General features: G+C 52.3%; 2 protein-coding genes across 3 annotated transcripts in view; both read left to right on the top strand.

Annotated features, from left to right (window-relative positions):
• The window catches only part of Qsox2 (quiescin sulfhydryl oxidase 2), a 31,838-nt gene extending 17,037 nt beyond the window's left edge, over positions 1-14,801 (top strand). The window contains exons 6-12 of the mRNA XM_059260327.1: positions 1,623-1,768; positions 2,754-2,888; positions 3,043-3,172; positions 5,481-5,603; positions 6,098-6,248; positions 10,112-10,300; positions 12,245-14,801. Of these exons, the coding sequence (XP_059116310.1) occupies positions 1,623-1,768; positions 2,754-2,888; positions 3,043-3,172; positions 5,481-5,603; positions 6,098-6,248; positions 10,112-10,300; positions 12,245-12,792 (1,422 nt within the window). The 3' untranslated portion in view covers positions 12,793-14,801. The remainder of the gene's footprint in view (positions 1-1,622; positions 1,769-2,753; positions 2,889-3,042; positions 3,173-5,480; positions 5,604-6,097; positions 6,249-10,111; positions 10,301-12,244) is intronic.
• Positions 14,802-16,071: 1,270 nt separating this feature from the next.
• On the top strand, positions 16,072-23,201 carry Lhx3 (LIM homeobox 3). 2 transcript variants are annotated; one of them, XM_059259121.1, is made up of 6 exons: positions 16,072-16,159; positions 20,159-20,330; positions 21,105-21,307; positions 21,789-21,940; positions 22,035-22,203; positions 22,780-23,201. In XM_059259121.1, the coding sequence occupies exons 1-6, from the start codon at positions 16,072-16,074 to the stop codon at positions 23,199-23,201; spliced, it is 1,206 nt and encodes a 401-aa protein (XP_059115104.1). The 2 variants fall into 2 exon arrangements, with proteins under 2 accessions (XP_059115104.1, XP_059115103.1); XM_059259120.1 differs by lacking the exon at positions 16,072-16,159 and adding an exon at positions 17,831-17,927.
• Positions 23,202-23,339: the final 138 nt, after the last annotated feature.

The following is a 23,339-nucleotide window of genomic DNA, read 5'->3' as shown; positions in this document are numbered from 1 at the left end:
CTCATTCATGCCCAGTTCCTTTCCCTACTGAGGAAGCCACTACATGCCAGATCTTCCAGGCAGTGCCCCTGTGCCCTTCATATACACATGTACACTTATAAACCAAAAACAGGACTTTGTCCCTCAGAAGATGGCTGAAGCCCCATCTTCTTGCCAGTCACCCTGTCCCCATAGTACCAGCACGTCAATACCTTTGGGATCAGTAAGGCCTGACCTTCTGGGTAGGAGCTGTAACCCAGGGTGCCCTAAGAGTCATGATCAAGAAGAACCACTGTGGCCAGGTCTGGTGCCATGCCTTTAATCCCAGCACTCAAGTGGCAGGTCTCTGTGCATTTAAGATCAGCCTGGCCTACATATGAGTTCCAGGCCAGCGAAGGCTACAAAAATCTCAAAAACAACAATAACAACAACAAACAAACAAAAAAGGACCTCCACCACCAACAACAACAACATGATCCACCTCACATGTAATCTGTTCCTCATCCCTGGAAGTAACTGGCTTTATTGACATCTAAGAGCAGCAGAGAACAACAGACTCCACTTGCCATGTGGTGAGCACAGGAGGGGTTTTTAGATACTGAGATACCATAACCATGGTCTCTCTGTCACTAAAACCACACTGCAGCTCCTTCAGCCTAAGCAAGCCCAACCGGTACAAGTCACCTGCAGGAACCACCCCAAACCTCCTGGCTTAGACCTGGAATGATGTTGAGTTGCCAGTCAACCCGGAAATGTGGGCACACAATAGCCAGTGTGTTGGAAAAACCCGGAAATGTGGGCACACAGTAGCCAGTGTGTGGGGAAAACCCGGAAATGTGGGCACACAGTAGCCAGTGTGTGGGGAAAACAGGGCTGTAGCTGATGAGTGGTGAATTACTCAATTCATGTAGATTCTGTAGCAGACAAACTGGTTCAGAAAGGTAAAGTTTAGTAACAGATGTTACTTTGGGGGTTACTTTATGGTTCAGCCCATAAAGTGCTTACCTTGAAAGCTTTAGGACTTGAGTTCCATCCCCAGCAGCACACTTGTAATGCCAGTGCTGAGGAGCCAGAGTAGACACATCTCTGGAGTTTGCTGGCCAGCCCACCTGCCAACTTGGCAAGCCTCAGGCTAATGAGAGACTCTGTCTCAAAAACAAAGTGGATGGTACCTGAGTAATGACACCTTAGGTTGTCCTCTGACCTCTGCATGCATCTACATACACACATGCACTAGCACACATACATGAATGTGTGCACACACACATACACACAAACAACAAATGTTACTTTTGATTATTCTGGAAAGTTGCTAAATGAGAGTGGACATGTGACTTGGTGAGCTGCTTAAAATGCAATAAAAGTTAAAGTGCAGAGACTGCTTTTGATTGCAGAGGGATGGGTACAGACTGATTGTGGTGCTGTGCCTCGGTCTTGTGTAATTGGTATAGCACTGCATGTCCCATCACCCAGCTGTTGACAAGTGGAGCAAGGTTTTCCATGTGCCGTACGGGTGGACAGCGATATTCTCTGAACAGTTCGGCACCTGTTGGGTGAAGCATGGCCTGTGAAGTGGTGGGTCTACACACTCTGGGATGTTTTCCAAGAAAAGCATGAAGGTAACATGATTTCTTGTTCTGCAGGTGATCTTAGATTTGATTCCATATGACAACATCGTGGTGAGCCGAGCACTGGATAGGGACAAAGCATTTCTGGGGACACTTGGCATTTCTTCAGTTCCTTCCTGTTACTTGATTTACCCAAATGGGTCTCATGGCCTGGTTAATGTGTAAGTGCTATTTTGTATAATGAGTAGATGAGCATTCAATAAGGTCTGTGGAGACTCGTGCATCATTGGCATACTGGATAAAGACTCAGAGTCCATGTGACAGACTCATTGGCCAAGATGCAAGGAAGCCATGTCTGGCCACCTTCCCCGACCTGTTGTGACCATGTTCCAGGCTCCAGGATCTGGAGTGGCCATTGCCTCTGGTTGTTTCCGTGGGTTTCTGTACAGACCTCAAGTGAAACAGGTGTCCCTCTTGTGCTAGGTCTGGGCTTTTGGTTGTGTTTGTTGTGGCCAGCAAGCCTTGTCTAGAGTGAGAGGTGGGGTTGGACACCAGGCACCAGATCAATAAAGTGACCTTGAATAAAGCTTCCGAAAGCAAAATAGATGTGAAAGTTAACAAAAGTTCTACGGCTGAAGGAGAGCCTTCCCAAGGTCTCAGTCACACCTCATAACTCTTTAGCTTTATGTACAGAGGGTGGGTTGTATGGGAGGCTGCCCTAACAGTTACCCCAGTAACTGCAGTTGAGTTCTAAAGACAGATGTATGTACACGTAGCACCAAGACTGTCACATGTGCAATCTCTAACACAAAGCCTTGGTAATACTTTACAATAACACCACTGCTGGCTCCTGAGTGGCAGAGAGCTTGGGAGTGGCCAACCCCAGGCCTGGCCTCCAGATACGGTTCAGCTGGCAGAGCAAGCATGTCGTGAAGACCCTCTGGCACAGTGGAGCCATAGCCAGGATGAACTGGTTTGGGCAGATGCTCAAACAACTTGACAAGCATCTTACAGTCCCAGCAAGTGTAGATGAGCCGTGATGCTCACTGCGGCTGTCGGCGGTTCTCTGGACTTGGTGTTCTGTCTTCCGATCTCAGATGGTGAAGAGTGTGTGGGAGTTGAACAGCTCTCCTCCAGGCTGTGGCCTGGAGAGGCTGCATGGTCTTGGAGGACAGCCATAACAGCATCTTCTCGTCCCTTTCACAGAGCCAAGCCTCTGCGATCGTTTTTCTCCTCGTATTTAAAATCCTTGCCGGATGTGAGGAAAAAGTCACTTTCCTTGCCTGGAAAGCCCAACAAAGAGGAAAATGCAGAGGTTATGGTTTGGAAAGAATTTGACAGGCAAGTATGAATGGGACTCGGGGCAGCAGAGAGGCTATCCCCCTGGGCCAGCTCCCTCTGTCTGCCTCCCATCTGGGGGTGTTGACAGAAACAAGAGGGGCCTTGTACAGGAAAGCAGGAAGTATCCATCCTAACTCTTCACTGTTCCTCTCAGGGCCAAGCTGTACACCGCAGACCTGGAGTCGGGACTTCACTACCTGCTGAGAGTGGAGCTGGCTGCCCACAGGTCCCTGGCTGGAGCTCAGCTAAAGACATTCAAGGACTTCATGACAGTCATCGCCAAGGTGTGGCTGGTTCTGCTCAGACTGCTCTACTAGGCCCCATTTAGTATGGGCTTGGGGCATCTGTCTGCTGATGTGGGTGGTTGGCTAGCCTAGACCCCCTGGTATTAACTGGTATTTGCTGGTATTGACTGGTGTTTGCCTGTGAGGGAGGGTCAGAAGAGGCTGAGAACAGGAGCAGAGCATGTTGAGCTCCGACTTCCCACTAACGTGGCGCAGTCAGCAGGCTGAGGGAATGGTAGATGAGGCGTGAGGAATGAATGGGTTGGATAGATAGCAAAGGCGGGGACCTGCTCCTAGGCAGCTTCACAATAGGGTTCTAGGAGAGTTGTGTGTCCAGGGGAAGGAAAAGTCATGACACAACACAACCCAGGTCCTGCCATCCAGAGTCAGGTTGAAGACCAGCCAGCATAGCCATGGTTTCCCAGAAGCCACGTGAGGAAATCAGTTCGATGCGTAGGTGCTGAGCAGGACTAAGGGGCAAATGAAGGGATATCTCACAAAGCTAATGCAGGAAGGTCACTAGGTGTGGCAGATGTGTGCTCCGTGGCCATTCTGGCCCTGGTAGGAGGGAGGGCTCTCAAGGGTTAGAAGAGGGGCCCTGAGCTGGCGGCTTCAAACGGCTGCCTCCTGAAGAACAGAACTCATGCTGGGCAGGGAGGGAGGGACAGGCGGAAGTCCAGTAGACAGGACAGCGTGCTTGACATTCTCGGACCTTCTAGATGGGCTGGGACCACTTCCACCTCGGTGATTTGTAGTACAGGCTAACGCTGTGGTAGCTGGTATGAGAGGGGGAAGTGTCACGCTTAGTTCCCGCCAAGTATTCCTCTCCAGTGCGCAGAGTTAGGGAGGGGGACTGCCCGGCCCTTTGGGAATGGCCGGAGCCCTCCTGTTGGTTGCAACAGCCCAGTCTGGTCTGGCTGTGGTCCTGCTGCTTTCTGGCCTTTCAGATTCCCCCACCACCACTATTGGCACAAGTGAAGTGTTAGACCCACCTTACCTTATACTGTGTACAGATACAGAAGCAAGGTATTTTACAGGCCTACTTTCACTAAGTGGAAAGTCCCTTGATAGGACTGCTTTTGTCTAGCTAGTTAGATTGTAAACATTTACATTTATAGTGTAACCAGAAAAAAGAAGGGAATAGGATTTATGTTTCAAGGAATAATGGGTCAGATATTTCAGTGAATACTGCTAGGTAAGTTTTTAGTTCACTGTGCTACTCAGGGTTGAGATGGCACTGGATGGCTTTGTTCTTTAAAAGTATGTCCAGCCAGGTTTGGTGGCACACACCTTTAGTCCCAGCACTTGGCTGGCCGAGGGCAGGCCCAGCACTCGGTTGGCAGAGGCAGGCAGATCTATGGGAGTTTAAGAACAGCCTAGTCTACTCTACTTATTGAATTCCGGGTCAGCCGGGGCTACATAGAGAGACTCTGTCTCCAAAACAAAAAGTGTTCAGCTAAACTAACTATATGTCTCACTAGACCTGCTGCCCTGGAATGACCTCCAGGCAGCAGACTCACCCAGGCATATAGTTGTTGGCTCACAGGAATTAACCGTGTCTCGATGGGTATGCCTCTCTGCATATTGCCCTCCTGCCCTCTTTCAGCTAACTCTGGTGTTTGAGGATGTGCCTGCCTTATGATGGTGGCAGCTCCTTAAATCACGACAAAAAGTTACTATTGTAAAATTTACTTAAGCCTCTAAGAACGAATTTAATGCTGATTAACTGATCATAGTACTTTGTAAGCAATGCATAAAAATACAGCCAAAGCAGCCTTTCTTCTTGCATGTGTAATAAGACAACAGTGTACTATCCAAGGAGGACAAGACCGCCAGGGTTCTCCGGGCTCCTGTATTGTGAGTCAGCCACTAGGCTACATGGCATCACTGCCTGTGAAAGGTCCCTGTTCCCACACAGCTGTAGGGCCGTTGCTTAGAGACCGTAGAAGAGGCTGTTGGAAGTGAAGAACTGCAGAGAGGCAGGATAAGCATACAGGCAGTGCCTTCTGGAGGGCCACCGAGCTCTTGATAACTTAGTAACATACCCTACCCGGTTGTCCCCTGTCTGACATTGTGAAATAACCATCTGCTGTCCTCCTGGTTCTTGAAGAACCCCAGTTCTAGGCTGGTCCTAAGGTTGAGCTGTTTCCTGAAAGGTCTGTCTGAGGTAGGGCATGTGTGCTGTGGGACTTTGACCCTGCCTTGTGGACTTTGCCACAAGGTCACAGCTCTCCATACTGCTTTCAGACCTTGGGAGGTAGTAGCACTTTTTCTCAACATCTTATAGGATGGGTCCTTCCTCTCTTAGCTGTTCCCCGGCCGGCCACCAGTCAAGAAGCTTTTGGAGACAGTACAGGAGTGGCTGGCCAACCTCCCCCTGGACAAGATTCCGTACAATGCCATCCTAGACCTAGTCAACAACAAAATGCGGGTGAGTCCCAGCCCTGGCCATGTCTAGTGTAAATCCCGCCGCTTTCCTTCACCTAGCACGTCTCCTCCTGCTCTGGCCCAGGACGAGAGTCCACAGAAAGGAAGTAAATCCGCTCACCTGTGGTGTCTCCCTGGCCTCATTGTCAGTACTTGGTGCCCACAGCACAGGCCCTGTCTCTCTGCTTGGAGAGCCCCCTCTGCCTGCATAGACAAGCCCAAGAACACGCTGTGAGAGCTGCGCTCCAACAGCACAGCAGCACGGCACTCAGGGCTTTGGGGTTTACATTGTTGTTCGATTCTTTCGTTTGTTTGTTGAGATCATCTCTCTCATGTATCTCCAGTCTTAGCCTTCTAAGTGCTTGGATTATAGGCATGCAGTGAGAAGCTTTGATAAATACATACCCTTGTATGATCATCTCCCCAAGCAAGGCCCACGGCATCCTTCAGCTAGTGTTAATTTAACACTTGTATTTTCTGTGGATGTTTTCCCCTCAGATTTCTGGAATCTTTCTTACCAGCCACATAAAATGGGTGGGATGTCAAGGAAGCCGATTGGAGTTGAGGGGCTACCCATGCTCCCTGTGGAAACTGTTTCATACTTTGACGGTTCAGGCCTCCACCCATCCAGAAGCACTGGTTGGCACAGGTAACAATCTGCCTAACCGAGCTGGTGTGAGTGGCCTTCTGCATTCACTGTCTAGTTCCAGTGCGTGGTGTGTGCTACCATAATTACCTACAAGAGTTTGCTTTGCTGTCCATGAGCTGCCAGTCTTCTAGGTGTCGGGGAGGGGACATGCTAAGTCTGAAGATGAGCGTCTCAGAATGCAGACAGCACAAACACAGCCTGCCTGTGTGGAAGGCAGCAGGGAGAGAGAGAGAGAGTTCACACCCTTTGCCACAGCAGCCTTATTAAAAAGAAGCCACAGAGAAGACAGACCCGCCAGGATCTGTAATGTAAACTCACCTTGGTTTACTCAAGGAAATAGGCAAGTGGACCCTGTTTAGTGAGGTATATTATTTGTCATTTGTTCTAGAATAATTTAGCCTCAAATTTAGCAGTTGAAAACATTCTACTTTCGGGCTGGAGAGATGGCTCAGTGGTTAAGAGGACCTGGGTTCAATTTCCAGCACCCACATGGCAGCTCACAACTGTCTGTAACTCAGTTCCATGGGATCCGACACCCTCACACAGAGTATACGCAGGCAAAACACCAGTGCACATTAAATAAATAAATCTTAAAAACAAACAAAATCCTACTTTCATAGTCTTACAGTTTCTGTGGGTCAGGAATCTGAGTGTGACTTAACCTGGGTCCTCAGCTTCAGGATAGTGAGACCCATTTCAACTTGGGATAGACCTGCTTCCAAGCTTTCCCACTGCCTGCTAGCTGCTCCTCTGAGGCCCTCAAGTCCCTGCTGGGTCCTGACTAGGGGCTCCTCATCCATTTCTCTGAGGTCCACTGGCATCTTGGCAGCTGGCTTAGGAGAAGGGAGCCAGCAGCAGAGGAACTCATCACTCTGTCACCTTGGTCTCACTGGCCCACCCTGCTCCCAAGGGAACAAGAACCTGTGACCAGGGACAGTCCCAAAGGCTGCTTGTCACATGGACTTGAAAACTACACAACCTGAGGATAGGGACAATCGCAAAATGAGAAGTACATCTGCTCTCTTCACAAGGCACTAGCCCCTGTTGAATTTTTCCTCCACTCTGCGTGTGGCCATGTGGTACTTCCAATCCATCAGGCCCTGGAGCTGTGGATCAGTGTTTGTCTTTCAGCTCTTGTGCCTTAGTCTGTGTGGCCGCACATGTCCACTCATGTTGACACCAAGCCTTAGTGGAGTCCATGCCATCCACTATGCCTTCCAGGAGCATCATAAAATTCTTTTTTCAAGACAGGGTTTCTCTGTGTAGCTTTTGGAACCTTTCCTAGAACTCACTCTGCAGACCAGGCTGGCCTCGAACTCACAGAGATCCACCTGCCTCTGCCTCCCAAGTGCGGGGATTAAAGGTGTGTACCACCACCTCCCAGCTATAAAATTCTTATAACTATGTGGTGTTGTCAAACACCCACCATTTTACTTGCTTGTGTTTGGATAGGTCAGCAGTTGGGTTGGCTGGACTGCATGATTCTTCTATTCCTAGGCATGGGCTTGTTTGTGTGGGTGTCTGGTAGTAACTGGCCATCCAGGGTTGGGGGCTGGGATTAACTCACTCCTGTAGGCCAGCCTCAGCTTCCTACCAGGTGGCGCCAAGATCAGGAAGGATCCTGAAGGCCTTAGCAGGTTGTCATTCAGCCATATCCTGTTTGTACAGACTGAACTCAGGGCTAGGGAAGTGGACCCAACTCATCACAGAAGCACCTAAATCACTTTGCAAAAGGGTATATCCAGGATGGGAGAGGCTTGGTTTGTCTTAGCGTCACATTCCCATAGAAATCAGAAGAGGAGCACACCAGGGAGAAACCCTAGGACCAGTCCAGACTCTGAGGTCAGGCCCATGACACTATGTAATTTAATTTAAAACAGGCTGACTCCAGAGACCTCTTGTCTATGTGGAGAAAGGAAGTGAGTGCTGGCCTGCCATGCTCCTGCTGTGCTAACCCCTCAGAGCACTGCTGATGTGTGCTCAAGGAGGAATGCTTAAAGACACTTGAGACAGCCGGAGACGCAGGTCCTGAGATGTCTGCATGACAGACTCCATTCAGACAGGCAGCTGCAACACTCCTCCTCATGAACACAGCCTGATGCAGCTCTGAGGAGAGCAGTCTCCTGCCATGGAATTGGGTCAGTCGAGGAGCAGGATTAAGTCTTTGAGGTTTTCTTTTCTCGCTGCTGATTTAAACCCGTCTACTAAAGTGCTGACTGCAGGGTCTAACCCTCCCCCAGGTAGTGGTTTATGGTTCTTGTCCACTTTAAAGATTAGGGCTGGAGCGAGCAGTGGTTTGGTGGGCAAGAAGAGGGATTACTGTGATGTGAGGCAGATGTTTGGAGAGCTGGTAGGGAGAGGAAGCCAGGCAGGCTGGTCACAAGAGCAGCAATGGTATCTCACACCAGGCATTGCCCAGCTACCCATGGGCATATTCAAAGCCAGCAGGAACAGTAGTACGCTGATTTCTACCTCCCAGATATAAAGGTCCTAGTGTAACTCCCTGTGTCCAAGAGCTTCTTGTTGACAGACACCTGGGTCAGGGCCTATTGAGAAGCAGACATCCATGCAGGCTGCTGTAGATGGAAAGACCGCTGCCCGCCCCCCCACCCCCCACCCCCAGTGAGAAATGCATTTTCTGTTCAGTCACTTTGTGCCTGTCTGTGGTGCTGGTCCCTTACTTGCATACTCATCTGCACTGGGATGTCGAAAGAGTGCAACCCTGTGCAGTTGGATTGCTTGGCTCAGGCTGCGTGCTTCTGCTTTTGGGATGGATTGCTTTCTGGAAATGCTGTGTACCCTTCATGTCTGCTGCTTCTATCCTATAAGCCCCTATTTTGCTGTGAACTGTGGTCCTAGATGCTGGACTGTTGTATTTTAAAACCACCACCAGCCAGGTGGTAGTGGCACACACCTCTAATCCCAGCACTTGGGAGAGAGACACAGGCAGATCTCTGAGTTTGAGGACAGCCTGGTCTACAAAATAAGTTCCAGGACAGCCAGAACTACTTAGAGAAATCCTGTCTCAAAAAAAAACAAAATAAAACAAACAAAACATCCACCAGTTAGATGTGGTAGTTTTATAATCCTATAATTCCAATATCCAGGAGACTGAAGCAGGAGGATGGCCTTGAATTTAAGACCAGCCTGAGCTCTTTTGCAAGTTCTAGGCCAGCCAGGGTGGCATAGCAAGATCTCACTTCCAAAAAAATCAAAACAAACAAAAGAATAAAACTGTCACCGTTTGGAGAGCTCAGTCCTGTCGAAAGAGTGCAGCCCTTGCCAACCTGCCTCTCTGTCCATCCTCCCAGAGGGAGCCCCAGCAGCTGGCCACCTGGTAACTGTTGCTGCCCATCTGCTCAAGGAAGATTGTACGTAGCCATATTCGCTCCTGGGCCTGGTTCTGTGGAATCTGTACCCGGGTGGTCCTGGGCTCAGAGTGACAGCCTCGTCTCCACAAGCAACACTTTTAGGGGTTACAAAACAGGAAAGTGCACACAACTGGATGATCCTAAGAAAAACACACTCTTGGGGTTAGGTTGTTCTTTGGGTCATGCGGTCAAGGACAGAGAGAACCAGGAGCATGGTCGAGGAATGTTAGGACATCCTTTTAAGGCTTATGGGGATCGAGGCATCTGAGTTATTGGGTCTTGTTCCTCTTGGTACTAGCACTCAACCTTCAGGATGCCCATAGTAATGAGGTATGCCCAGTGTGATTACCACTGTCCTCACGCAGGGGAGCAGACCTCACCACTGCCAGTTCCCATGCCATGGTTCTCTGTGGGGACACTTGGAGCCACTACGTGGTCTGGGGTGTGGTGATCCGTCGGCTTGCAGCACTGATGGCCTTCTTCCTCCTGCAGGTTTTAAAGATGACCCGCAGGCTGTGTTACAGACCATAAGGAGATACATTCACACATTCTTCGGGTGCAAAGAGTGTGGTGAGCATTTTGAGGAAATGGCTAAGGAGTCCATGAATTCTGTGGAAACCCCAGACCAAGCTGTCCTCTGGCTTTGGAGGAAGCACAACATGGTGAACAGCCGCCTGGCAGGTGAGAGGTTTGCATCTTCTTTGCTCTTCTGACACTGTCGAGCACATACTTTGCCTGGATTTGGAGGGTCCAGCCCACTGCAAGGCTGCCAAGGAGCCCTGGTCAGGGTGTTTAGGACAGGAACGTTGGTTCTGGGTGTCTCGGGCTGTGTCCCGCTGACCTTGGGGCTCCTGGCTCTTATAGAAACTGATGGGGCTCTTTCTTCTCCCTCTGGTACCCCTCTCCAACTTTACCACCAATAATTTTGAACTCTGGAAAAAAAGAAACTATAGAAATTTTGCTAACCATTTTTAGTGTCTTTAAAATCTGTTCACAGGGGCTGGAGATTTAGTTCAATTTGTAAAATTCTTGCCATGCAAGCATGAAGATCTGAGTTGGTCTCTTAAAAAATCTGGGCCAGGCAGTGGTGGCACATGCCTTTAATCCCAGCACTTGGGAGGCAGAGGCAGGAGGATCTGTGAGTTCGAGGCCAGCCTGTTCTACAAAGGGAGTTCCAGGACAGCCAGGGCTTCACAGAAAAACCCTGTCTCAAAAAAAAAAAAAGAAAATTCTGTGTGCAGCAACACATACCCATAATTCTGGTGCTGGGGAAGTGGAGGCAATCCCTGGATCTTGTTGGCCAATCTAGCCCAATCAAATCTGCAAACTCCAGGTTCAGTGAAAGACTCTGTATTAGAACATAAGAGCCTCAGGGCTGGAGAGATGGCTCAGTGGTTAAGAGCACTGACTGCTTTTTCAGAGGACCCAGGTTCAATTCCCAGCACTCACATGGCAGCTATTAACTGTAACTTCAAGATCTGACACCCTCACACAGACATACATGCAGGCAAAACACCAATGCACATAAAATAAAATTTAAAAGAAAGAAAAAGAACATAAGAGCCTCAGAGAGTAATTGAGGAAGATCCTCAGTGTCCACCTCTGGCCTCTACCAGAATGTGTACACACTACACATGTGCACAAGCATGTACACACACACACACACACACACACACACACACACACACACACACACATCTCAGATTGTTAAGCAAACCTTGCAAAGTGATTTTGTTTTAAGAAAACTAAATAGAGGGCACATGTAGTCTGTCAGAGTTAAGTAATTCCCGCTATTCCAAAATCAATGGCAGATTAAAATTAGGCTTAAGAGTAATTCTGCTGAGAAATGAATTTAATAGAGATGAACGGAAAATGTCGCTAAACTCTTGGTTTTTGTTTAATCCGCTGTATTATAAAACATATTACAACTAAAGCACTAAAGAAAATTGGTTTTTCTTGGCACCAGAAGCAGACGGTGCCTTTCGTGGGGCGGATTTGCTTTGTCTCAAGGCGCTGCTCAGTGGCCCTTGCATAGGGATTTCTCCCTAATGCCTCCCTATCTCCCTCCTGCCTCTCCACCTCCCCACACCCCAGGCGCCTGGCTCTGAGGCAGCCAGAACAAGGCACCAGCCGGGCTGCCCCATCCAGGGGACGCTGCCATTCGTCCCCATCCACAAGTGCCCACATCATTAGGCCACAGTGGGAAGGGGCTGTGTAGCCTGGTGTGATGATGCTCATAAGATTCCTCACCTTGTCCCCAGTTCCACCACCAGCCTAGGGATTGGGCTCCAGGACAACCAGGGCTGTTATACAGAGAAACCCTGTCTTGAAAAACAAAGGGGGTAGGGAGGAGGATGCAGAAGTGAGAACTTCATGGACCCATGAAAGAGGGAGGGTCTAGGTGGGTCACAAGAGTGTGGTCCCTTGAGTGGCAAGTAGAGCCCAGAATGCAGGGTCCCTCCTTTGCATGTAAGTGTCGGGGCTTGCCAAAGAGGAGAGGGCATGCACTGGGTACACAGGAGTGGGGGAGGAGCGAAGCAGGGGTACAGCTAGTGTGGATGGGTGAGGTCCAGCATCCTGTGGCTGAAAGGTTTCTCGGTGGTTCTCTCCTTGCCTCCCTCCTAGGCCATCTGAGCGAGGATCCCAAGTTTCCAAAGGTTCCATGGCCCACTCCAGACCTCTGCCCAGCCTGCCATGAGGAAATTAAAGGCCTGGACAGCTGGAATGAGGACCAGGTGCTTGTGTTCCTGAAGCAGCACTACAGCAGGGACAACCTGGTGGATACATACTCTGTGGACCAAGGCAGTCTTGATGACTGGGGAGTCCTGGGCAGGGAACAGGAAGAGGGTGAAGGTCTTAACCCCTCAGGGAAGTCCTGGGGACATCAGGATGCTGAGAGTCTCCGTCCACCCCACATGCTGGGCCCCAGAACTGACCTTTCTAAGAGCCTGCACCACAGACTGGACCTAAAACTCCAGAGCCCCCAGGGGCAGCAGGCACTGGAAGAGGCCAAAGCAGCTGTGCCCTTCCTGGGAGTTGGCTTCTCCAGTCTGGACATGAGCCTCTGTGTGGTGCTCTATGTGGCCTCCTCCTTGTTCCTGATGATCATGTACTTCTTCTTCCGAGTGAGGTCCAAGCGATGGAAAGTCCGGCTCTACCACTCAGCTGTGTAGAGCACCGGACAGCCATAGCAACACAGAGGAAGCCTTTGAAATCACCCGCACACCTGCAGCTCCAATGTTGGGATCAGGGATTTGGAAATGTGCCCAGCATGGTGTCTGGAGGAGCATGTTTTGTTTCATTTTATTTTGTTTTTACTGGAACATTTTGCATTGCTGGTACCTTGTCCTCACCTTCCCAGCCTCCATGTCAGACTTGTGTGTATTTGCCCTGTAGGCTGGAAGGAGGCAGGTCCGTGTTGCTGCTCCCTCACGAGGCCTCACATCTACATTTGCCCTCCCTTTAACCCCTAACCCCTGCTCCCTGGGGGCAGTGTCCAGTGATGAGCAGCCAAAGCACAGAGGCCTCTCCAGGCATCACTCGCCCTGCCACAGATGTGTACTGTGTAGCTGTTCATACATGAGCCTCGGGCGCTTTCGTGGGAGCTCAGTGCTCTGAGGTTGAGCAGGGAGGTCTGGTCACCTTGTGGGGTTCAGCGCCTAGAGGCCCCTGAGTTGTTTCGTAGCTTCTCTGTGTCTTCAGAAATAACCCAAGGTGGGGGTGAGACACTCAGTGGCTCAGAAGAGGAAGGGTGGTGACAGTGGATAAGACTGGCTGTAGCCCAGCCTGGGCCCTGTGGTGGGGTTCCACTCTGCAACACAGTGGTGGGCACTGTTGGGAGAGCGCAGTCTCTGGGAAGCCTCCAGAGCCCCTGTCATGTCTCATGTGCACCATGAGAAGGCACTGGTGGGGGCCCAGGATGCTGGGCACATGCAATGGCCCCTGCACACTAGGCTTCCCGGCCTTGGGGGGGGGTGACTTTAAAAACAGACAAACAAAAATTTAACAGTTTAAATACATTATTTGTAATATCCCAAAACACTGAATGGTAAACTTGTGCCTGAAGACTTTTTTTTTTAAAAAAATGGACTAAGTCTATCTACATTTATGGAAACATTCCTACTGAGACCTGTCATGGCTCAGGAGCTTCTTTTTATTTGGATAAAGCAAGCTAGTTTGTGTGTGTGTGTGTGTGTGTGTGTGTGTGTGTGTGTGTGTGAGAGAGAGAGAGAGATAAATGTGTGTGTGTACCTCTGTGTACTCACATGGATATGACTTGGTTAAATATACATTCACTTTGCATAATCTATATTTTATATTTGCGTCCTTCCCAATGACAGCTGATCACATGAGTATCATTTAAGACCCTGTATTACCAATGTTCCTGCTGCCACTTAAAAAAATGGACATCAGTCTCCTTGGGCTATTGTTAACCCTCCTTCCATCACATGGGAGGATCAGTTCTGAGAGCCAGGCTTTCCTGCTGGGGCCGGCATAGCCTGGGCCCAGCCATTTGAATCTCCTGCTTCACTTGCCTGTGGCAGGAGGTTTCTTCTTAGAAACCTGGAATCCTGTGCTTTTTAAAAACAAACAAGAAAAGAGCTTGTCCTTATTGCTGGCTGTGTGTCTAGGTTATTGAGACACCATTGGCCTGTCAGCTTGAAAATGAGGCCTATTTAAGCACAGCTCCAAAGAGAAATGCTTTGAGCCCGCAGTTGAACTGCCTCTGGGGAACGTTGCTGAAGGGGACTTACGTAACTGTGACCCCGGGGCTGCCGCAGTACCCCACAAGGCCTGACATGCTGATGTCTGCAGAAGCCCACAGAGGGCATAGCCTACTTTCAGCTGCTCTTGTGGAGTCCCAGGTCATCCCTTCTGGGGGACAAGCTTGCCACATACATCCCTATTTGGACTGTCCATTCTGCAGTGAGAAGGCTTGCATTCTTCCTCCAGGGCCCCGCTCAGCCCTGAGACCTACCTTTAGGCCAAGTGTAGGTCTGTTCTTCTAAAGTCTGAAGTATTATGAGATGTATTGCAATTAATGGATATAATAATTCAGTAATTTAAGTGTTTATTTATTTTTAATGCAAAGATTTTGATTAAAAAGCCAGTTGGCATGAAAATGTCAATGAAATTTCTTACCTGCAAAGGAAGGGTACATTTTGTATTTCAGTAAATTCTACTGTGCACATTTTAAGAATAAAGAAATTTGACATTTAGTAAAGTTGTTATTAGTTTTTGTTTGTTTGTTTGTTTTTTTGGAATATGAGAAGCTATACGTTAGGCTGGATTCAGGAAATGCTCTAAGTCCTTTGCTTTCTTCTAGTTTGCAGACCCAACTCTGAAGTTCTAGAATTTCTTGTTTAAACTAGACGCTTTGGGGAAGACAGCCCAGAGGTCAAGCAGAAAGTGAAGAATGAAAATGGATGGTGGCTGAGAGTTGCAGGACTCTGCACCTTTGTTAGCAAAGTGCCGAGAGCAGAGCAAGTGCACCCCACACTCATTCTGTTCTTCCTTTTAGTTGTTGGTTTTTTATCTTGGCGTGATTGAACACTAGACAGCCTGGGAATTGAACCCAGGTCCTCTGGAACATCAGTTAGTGCTCTTAACCACTGAGCCACCTCTCTCTCTCTCTCTCTCTCTCTCTCTCTCTCTCTCTCTCTCTCTCTCTCTCTAATACTGAACCTGCTGAGGTGCTTCTGGTTGCCAGAGCCTGGGGAGACCGACAAGCCCAGAAGCTGCTGAGACTCTCACCAAGTTTCCCATCTGCTCTATGTCCCTGCTCTGTCATCTTGAGGCAGTGTGTGTATAGCGGATCGCCTTGCAGGAACCTGGGAGCTTCTGTGAGGAGCCTTGGAGTAGCAGGTGGATTTGCACACTTGACCCTCTTCCAGAGGTGGGGATTGGAGAGGAGAGTCTAAAACCTGCCTGCAGTGTACTGGATACAGGTGGTTGAGTATGGGGAGTTCTAGAGGCCACCAGTAGCAGTTGGAGGCTTCTGGCTTGTGCCTACAACAGAGACTTGGACCTAGAGTCTAGTCTGCTCCACCAGGGGAGGGCAGAGTCCCGGGCTAACAGCCCTGAGGCTCTCAAACCCGCATACTGTGAACATGGTGCCTCCAGCCAAGGCCCAGAGCCCAGAACAGAGCAAATTGGAGCCGCTGTGCTACTATGTGGCAGGTTAAGGAAGGTCCTGGAAAAGGACTCACCACGTTTCATAGACTGGTCAAACCCAGCCCTGGAGTGACGCCAGCCTGACTCCGCCTGCCCAGGCCTGGAAGGGGCCATGGGCGGGGACAGAGGAGGGGCGGGACAGGCTGGAGAAGGGCCCCAGCACGCTAGTGCCTCCTTCAGCACCGCGGACAGCGCTGGTCCAGAGAGTGGGCCAAAGCCTGGAAGAAATCCAGCACTCCAGGGAACACCCTGCACCAACCACTGGATTAGTGACTGCCATGCTGCTAGAAGCGGAACACGATTGCGAGCGAGAGCAGCCTGGTGCCCCCGGAGCTGCTGCCCTCTGTACCTTCAGCAGGGCTCAAGGTAAGAGCCATTGCAACCCAGAGGCCTCCACACCAGGCGGGAAGGAGAAGGACAGAATTCCGAGTGGCTAGGAGGGGTAGCGTAGGAGTGGCTGCAGAGAAAAAAAGTACAGAAAGTATGAGGTGATAGCCGGCAGGGGGTACAGGCCACAGGGTCAAGAGTAAACAAAATCTGAGGCTGGCCTGAGATGGTGTCAAGAAGGGGCAGAGTAAGGAGCATAAAGAAACGTAGAGATCAAATGTCCCTCAGCATCCAGAACGGCTCTGGCTTACAGCAGGGGTCCCCAGGCCAAGTCTCCCGCCTGAACTCTGATCCCCAAGGGCCATTTCATTGCTATGGACGTTGGAAAATAATGGAGGCATTGTTGGAGGTAAGCCAGATGCCCAGCAGTGTGGGGCCGCCCCTTCCCTAGTCTAGCCACACAAGGCCCCCGCCCCACTGCCTCTGTAGCAGCTGACACTCAATGGCTCACATCCCAGCTCGCCCAGCACCCATTTCACTCCAAGCTGGTGTTCTCTGACCTTCTTAGAATAACAAGTACAGAGCAACACGAAGGGATGAATGCAGGCACAGGGCTCTTGCCGAGGCAGCAGGTGTGCTGCTGGGAGCAGGTGGGAAATCCTGTGTTCGAAAACTCATCCTTCCCACCCTGGGCTCTGAGAGTTCACAGTCCAAGGGGCAGAGGCAGAGCAGGGCAAGCAGAGGAACCAGGAGGGTGGCAGCAACCTGCTGATTCCTCAAACACTTTCTGGGTGTCCCTGACAGTTGTCAGGACCCTACACCCTGCTGGATTCTACTTACTGCGGGTGACAGCACAGGCCTGTCTCCTGACTGGGTCCTGTGAGCCCTCAGTGAGGGTACATGCAAGGATAGGATGGGTTCTGGTGGACTCACCTGTTCTGATGGGGGCCAGATGTGGAAATCCACGTGCAGGAATTGCTCTAAGAAGTGAGGATAGATCCCAGGGCTTCCACACCAGCTCTTCTCCGACCTAGAGACTTGGCTCTGTGTTCCCACAAAGGACACCAGGCCTGAGGTCCTAAGTATCGTTCCTTCTTCCTGCACTAGCTCCAGTGGGCAGTTCCAGAGGTGGGGTCCGGAAGTGTCAGAGCTGGAGAGGGGGCGGCAAGTCGGGCTCCTTGCAGCTCTGCTGTGGCTTCTTTGCAGCCACATTCCCTCGGTGGTTATCAGGTTGCCCTTCTGCTGACCAGGTGTGGTCCCAATGCTTTCCAGCTCAGGCTCAGAGGCTAAACATGAGCAATAGGAGAATGCGTTTCCCTCCCTGACACTTCCCTCAGGACCTCAGCCCTCCGAGAGCCTTAGTGAACTTGCTTCGGGGCAGGGGCAAACATCTGTGGGAAGCCTTGACTGGGTAACAGCTCTGTCTCCATCCTCGGGAAGTGCAAGCCGGACGGCTTCTGGGCCCCGAGCCGCCAGTGGCCTCGGGAGCGTCTCCAAGACCCCGGCCCAGCCCCGCCCCGCGGCCCCGCCCCCCCGCCGCTCCGCCCTCCGCGGGCCCGTGGCTTGGCGCCCCGAGGCCTCCCGTGGGCACAGCGCCCAGCAGCGACACGAGTCGCTCCGACGCCAGCTCGGGAGTCTCTGCAGCGGTGGCCTCACCGGACCCAAGAGAAGTTCAGGGTCGGAGGGCGGCAGTACCCGGCCACAGGCCCCATGGAGGCTCGAGGGGAGCTGGACCCGGCTCGGGAATCGGCGGCGAGCGGTGACCTGCTGCTGGCGTTGCTGGCTCGGAGGGCCGACCTGCGCCGAGGTGGGTGCCCGACGGAGCGGCTGCACCGGACAGGCTCAGATATCCTCGGTTTTTTGGTGGTTTTTTTTTGTTTTTTTCTGGCCTGTGCGCAGAGGCCGGAATAACCCAGGGTATTTGGGCAAGGGTATCTCTGAGGGGCTCTGGCACGGCTAGGCAAAGGCGCCTCAACCTCTAAAGTGTGTGGGGCCCCTGGTGCCGCGTTGTCCTGGCATTTGGTCCTCGGGCTAAGGAGCCCTTGGTGATTCAGAAACGGTTTAGGGAACCCTTTGCAGCTTTGAGCTGGCTGAGGCCCTTGAGCTGGAGGGAACATATGAAGCTGTTTCAAGAGACCCAGGAATCAGGAAGCAAGAGTGTCTCCTAGGGAACTTCCTTCACCCAGTCCCTCCCCACTTCTAAGAGGGATCAGGGTCAGGTCATGCTGAACCACACATCTCCCCTGATTTGGGCCTTGGTGGCTGCACCCGCAGCTTACCACTAGGCTGGTGGCCGAGACCCGTTTTCAGGGGAAAGTGGGACTTGTCTGGGCCCCCAGTTTCTTGGTTGTATCAATTTCTTTGCAGGGCTTTGGTTCTGGGGAGTAGGAGCGTTCTCCGGGTTTCCAGGCTGATGGGATACAGAATGGGAAAAGAGACAGGCTGGCAGAAGGTTGGAGCAGGCGGGAAAAGGATTCTATCCAGTCTGGGGGGTCGGATATGACCTACTTGCTTATTTATTTCTTTTCCCATGGTTTATGGGAGGGGTTGACCGTAGGGGCTGGGAGGAAGAGGTGGGAGGGGAGGATGAGAAAGGGGGAGGGGAGGAAGGCTTGGTAAGCCAGGCTCCAGAGCTCCGGGAGGCTTGCTAGAGCGCTGTTGGCTCCCGAGGCTTCACAGGGCCCTCCAACTCTGTGTAGGAAATTGTGCGGAGGCTGGAGTGACCATGCAACGTAAGCAAGCGGAGGTCCAGGGTGGCTTCATTGGGAGGCTTGGCGGTGGGCGATGGCTTTTGTTGGATGCGGGCCTCCTGTGGGCTTCTTGGCGGCCGAGGCGCTGTCCGTGCCTGGGTGCTGAATCTGCAGCGTCTGGTCTGTCCCGCCACCCCACTCTTTTCTGGGAATCCTCGCTGCCCTATGATGGCTCCCGTGATCTGATACAACTACAAATGATTTCCATGCCCACACTTGGAGATGCGGTTTTGCTCAATGCGGGACAGTATCCATCGCAGGCTTGTGGCCAGTGCCGGAGGGTGGTAGGACAGATTTTGTTATTTTCTAATTCCTCCCACCATCTAGAGGCCAGTCTGAAGCTAGCTGTCTATAGCCAGAGAGGTAAGGACACTGGTGTGGGTGTGATATCATGAGTGGGTCTTAGGTCTTGCACATGGTTCTCCCTTCTTCTAGAAACCGTTCCTAAATTATCAGGGACTCTTCATCCCATGAACATGAAGAGCCCCTCCGTGCTTCCCTGGCTCTTGAAAGGCACCTTTGGAGTTCCCCAACCTGATTTCCGAGGCCTGTGGTCTGGTGGGGGTTGGGGAATCAGAACTGATTGATGAGAACTTAGGTGTTTGAGGAATTGATGGTATAGAGGGGTGAAACCACCTACTGTGTACTCCAACTCATACCTGAGCAGGAGAGCAGCAGATATACTCATAAAAGCATAGCCAGTCACTCCTAAACACCTGCACCCACTCAAAGTGAGGCCACTATCCATTTATACCTTAAATGCTGCAGGCAGGAGCCAGGGCTGGACAGCCTCACTTGCTGGGACTCTGCAGAGTGAGGCCAAGATGTTTTGTTGAGCAAAATCGCAAAGGCAATAAAGTCCCATGTGTGGCCTTTTGCCCTTGCTAGTAAGGACATGTGTCCTATTTTTTGACCCAGCTTTCCAGATCACCCAAGGGGCAGGATTTTCATTTGAGATGGACATGCCTTGTCTGGTACTGGGGACACCTTGTAGAATGATTATTCCACTTTAGGGGACAGCCTGGTCACCTTTCCTGTTGCAGACACATTTCTAGGCCTATTTCAGTTTCCTTTGCAAGGAGGCCGAGGGGTGCTGCAGGATACAGTATCCGTCCATTGTCCTCACTGGGGAGCCTGGTACCCCTGAGAGCTGGCAGGGGAAGGTGTACAGGGAAGCAGATCCTTGCACAGCCCTGAGGTCTGCAGGCCTGCCAGCTGGCCCCAGCCAATGAAAGGGCCATCACCCATCTTTGTGGTCCCATGACCTGGGTTATTTTTGTATCCACAGAGATCCCAATGTGTGCCGGCTGTGATCAGCATATCTTGGACCGCTTCATCCTTAAGGCTCTGGACCGACATTGGCACAGCAAGTGTCTCAAGTGCAGTGACTGCCACATACCTCTGGCTGAGCGCTGCTTCAGTCGCGGGGAGAGCGTCTACTGCAAAGATGACTTCTTCAAGTAAGCAGGCTGCCGAATTGCTCTGGAGCATGGGAAAGAGTGAAGGGGGGGGGGGAGCTGGCAGAAACGAGGCTGAGCTTCATGATAACTAGGTCCCTGCCCAGGTAAGGCACTCTGGGGTCTGGCCAAGCTCAGGATGGGGCTCCTCATGACATTTAAAAAAAAATTTCATTTTATGTGCATATGTAAGTGGCCACGTGTGTGTATTATGCACCACATGCATGCCTGGTGCCCTCAGAAGATTGAAGAGGGCATTGGATCATCCCCTGCAACTGGAATTACAGATGGTTGTGATGTGGGTGCTGCCATGTGGGTGATGGGAACCAGACTCAGAGCCTCTGGAAGAGCAGCCAGTGCTCTTAGCCACCCAGCCCAGCGATCCTCCAGCCCCAGCATTACTTTTTAGGGTAATTTGTTTTGGAAATCATGAAAGCAGTTGTTTGTTAGCTTAAAAAAAATTAACCTAAATACAATCGTAGAATTGTATGAGACTTACTCCCTCTTAAAATGTGGTTTTGTTCCTTAAATATCTGGGGTGTGGGAAGCTCGGGCATCTTGGAGCCGAGGGAACTGACCCAGGTAAGGCAGTGCCCCTCTAGACCCACCTTCCCTAGCAGCAAGGAGCAGGCTCGGCTACCCAGGGTATTGTGGCTCTGCCTAGGCTGTGGAGCAGGGCTGAGTCTTTCTGACCGCGCCCCAGGCGCTAGGAGCTCGCTGCTTTGCGACCCGCTCTGGGCGAAGGAGCTACTGAGCCGCACCCTGTGCATCCCGCAGGCGCTTCGGGACCAAGTGCGCCGCATGCCAGCTGGGCATCCCGCCCACGCAGGTGGTTCGCCGCGCCCAGGACTTCGTATACCACCTGCATTGCTTTGCCTGCGTGGTTTGCAAGCGGCAGCTGGCCACGGGGGACGAGTTCTACCTCATGGAAGACAGCCGGCTGGTGTGCAAGGCGGACTACGAAACAGCCAAGCAGCGAGGTCAGTGGGCGGGGATGGCCCTCACTGCCGATGAGGGAAACACTCAGTCCTGGAGGCTGGGGACGGGAATTGGTTTGGTGCTGGGAGGTGGGGCGACCTGAAGCCCCAGGCACTCAGCAGGCTGCTCCGGGAGGAGCCCGAGTAGCAGTCGCGTCGGCGGCGGTGGGAACAGGAGGTTGCCCGCTTTGGGAGAATTAGCAGCCTTGACCATGAAGAATTAGCAGCTTTGACCGCGAAGATCTGACTCACACAAACTATTAGAATAAGGGGGTCGAGAACCGTGTCTGACTGCGTTGTGCGCCACGGCGGGTTCTTAAGACAGAACCCATCTGCCGGTGCTCCGCGTTCGATGAAGTGCGCGGGGCCACCGGCAGCCTTTGCCGGGGAGCCAGGGCGCCACGGGCATCCGGAGAGCGATGCGGGGCTCTTGGGGTGAGACGCCGGGAGAGGGCTGGCCGGCCTCACCGTTTGTCCCGCGCAGAAGCCGAGGCCACAGCCAAGCGCCCGCGCACGACCATCACCGCCAAGCAGCTGGAGACTCTGAAGAGTGCCTACAACACTTCGCCCAAGCCGGCGCGCCACGTGCGGGAGCAGCTCTCCTCCGAGACCGGCCTGGACATGCGCGTGGTGCAGGTCAGCGCTCGGCCGCGTCCCCCGGGCCCGCGGGCGACAAGGGCCACACGCTCCGAGGGAAGCTGGGCGGCCACTCACCATCCCTACCCCCCAGGTGTGGTTCCAGAACCGCCGAGCCAAGGAAAAGCGACTGAAGAAAGACGCGGGCCGGCAGCGCTGGGGACAGTATTTCCGCAATATGAAGCGCTCCCGCGGCAGCTCCAAGTCCGACAAGGACAGCATCCAGGAGGGACAGGACAGCGACGCCGAGGTCTCCTTCACTGGTAAGCCCGCCGCGTCAACTATCTGTGGGCTGGGACTGTCACCCCACACCCCCGGCTGCCTTCCTGGGGAGGATCTAAGTTGGCCCTCAGGCCCCCCATCCTCTGCTGTTCTTGAGGCAACCGACTGCAACTTTGGAAGGCAGAGAAGTTCTCCAGCCTCCCCTGGGGAACTCAACCTCTTATTTTCTACACCAAGAACACTCTTCACATCCCTTAATACCCACTTCTGTTTGGGGCTGTATTGTGACCTCCGGTTACTAACACAGCCTCTGGGGCCCTAAATTTCCTCATCTACAAAATGAGTCCTTCCCAGGGTTGCCCGATCCTGGGCTCTGGCTGGGGTAGCAAGCCTCCGATCTGAGATCAAAGCCTTCCTTGGAAGGTGCAGCTGAATGGGCCCCGGTAGGGGGTGGAGGAGGGGCAAAGGCAGTCTTAGTTCCGAGAGAGCTGGAGAGACTTGCCGATCCCTTCGTTCTTGTGCTTAGGACAGTCTCCCTTACTCAGTCAGGGTCGGACACTACAGGAACCTCAGACGGAGGGATGAGCTTCTCATCCCAGCTCTCTTTTCCACTGCAGATGAGCCGTCCATGACTGACATGGGGCCCGCCAACGGCCTGTACAGCAGCCTCGGAGAGCCCACCCCTGCCTTGGGCCGGCCTGTAGGAGGAGGGCTCGGCAGCTTTGCACTGGAGCACGGAGGCTTGGCTGGTCCAGAACAGTACCGAGAGCTGCGTCCAGGAAGCCCCTACGGCATCCCTCCATCTCCTGCAGCCCCCCAGAGCCTTCCCGGCCCCCAGCCTCTCCTCTCCAGCCTGGTATACCCAGACTCCAACTTGGGCCTTGTCCCCTCAGGGCCCCCAGGTGGGCCCCCACCCATGAGGGTGCTGGCTGGAAATGGACCCAGCTCTGATCTGTCCACCGAGAGCAGTGGCGGTTACCCCGACTTCCCTGCTAGCCCCGCCTCCTGGCTGGATGAGGTAGACCACGCTCAGTTCTGACCGAGGCCCCCACTTCCCCTGGCTCTAACTCAGGGGTCTTGGTGCTGCCTCTGGGTGGGCAGCTAGCCCCACCCCCACGTTGTCCATTCCAAGGACCTCTGAGGGAAGGACAGGGTTCCCAAGTGGGAGAGTAGGACT

This window comes from Peromyscus eremicus, chromosome 4 (genome assembly GCF_949786415.1).
Source record: "Peromyscus eremicus chromosome 4, PerEre_H2_v1, whole genome shotgun sequence".
NCBI lineage: Eukaryota > Metazoa > Chordata > Mammalia > Rodentia > Cricetidae > Peromyscus > Peromyscus eremicus.
This window is presented reverse-complemented; position numbering and strand designations above follow the sequence as displayed.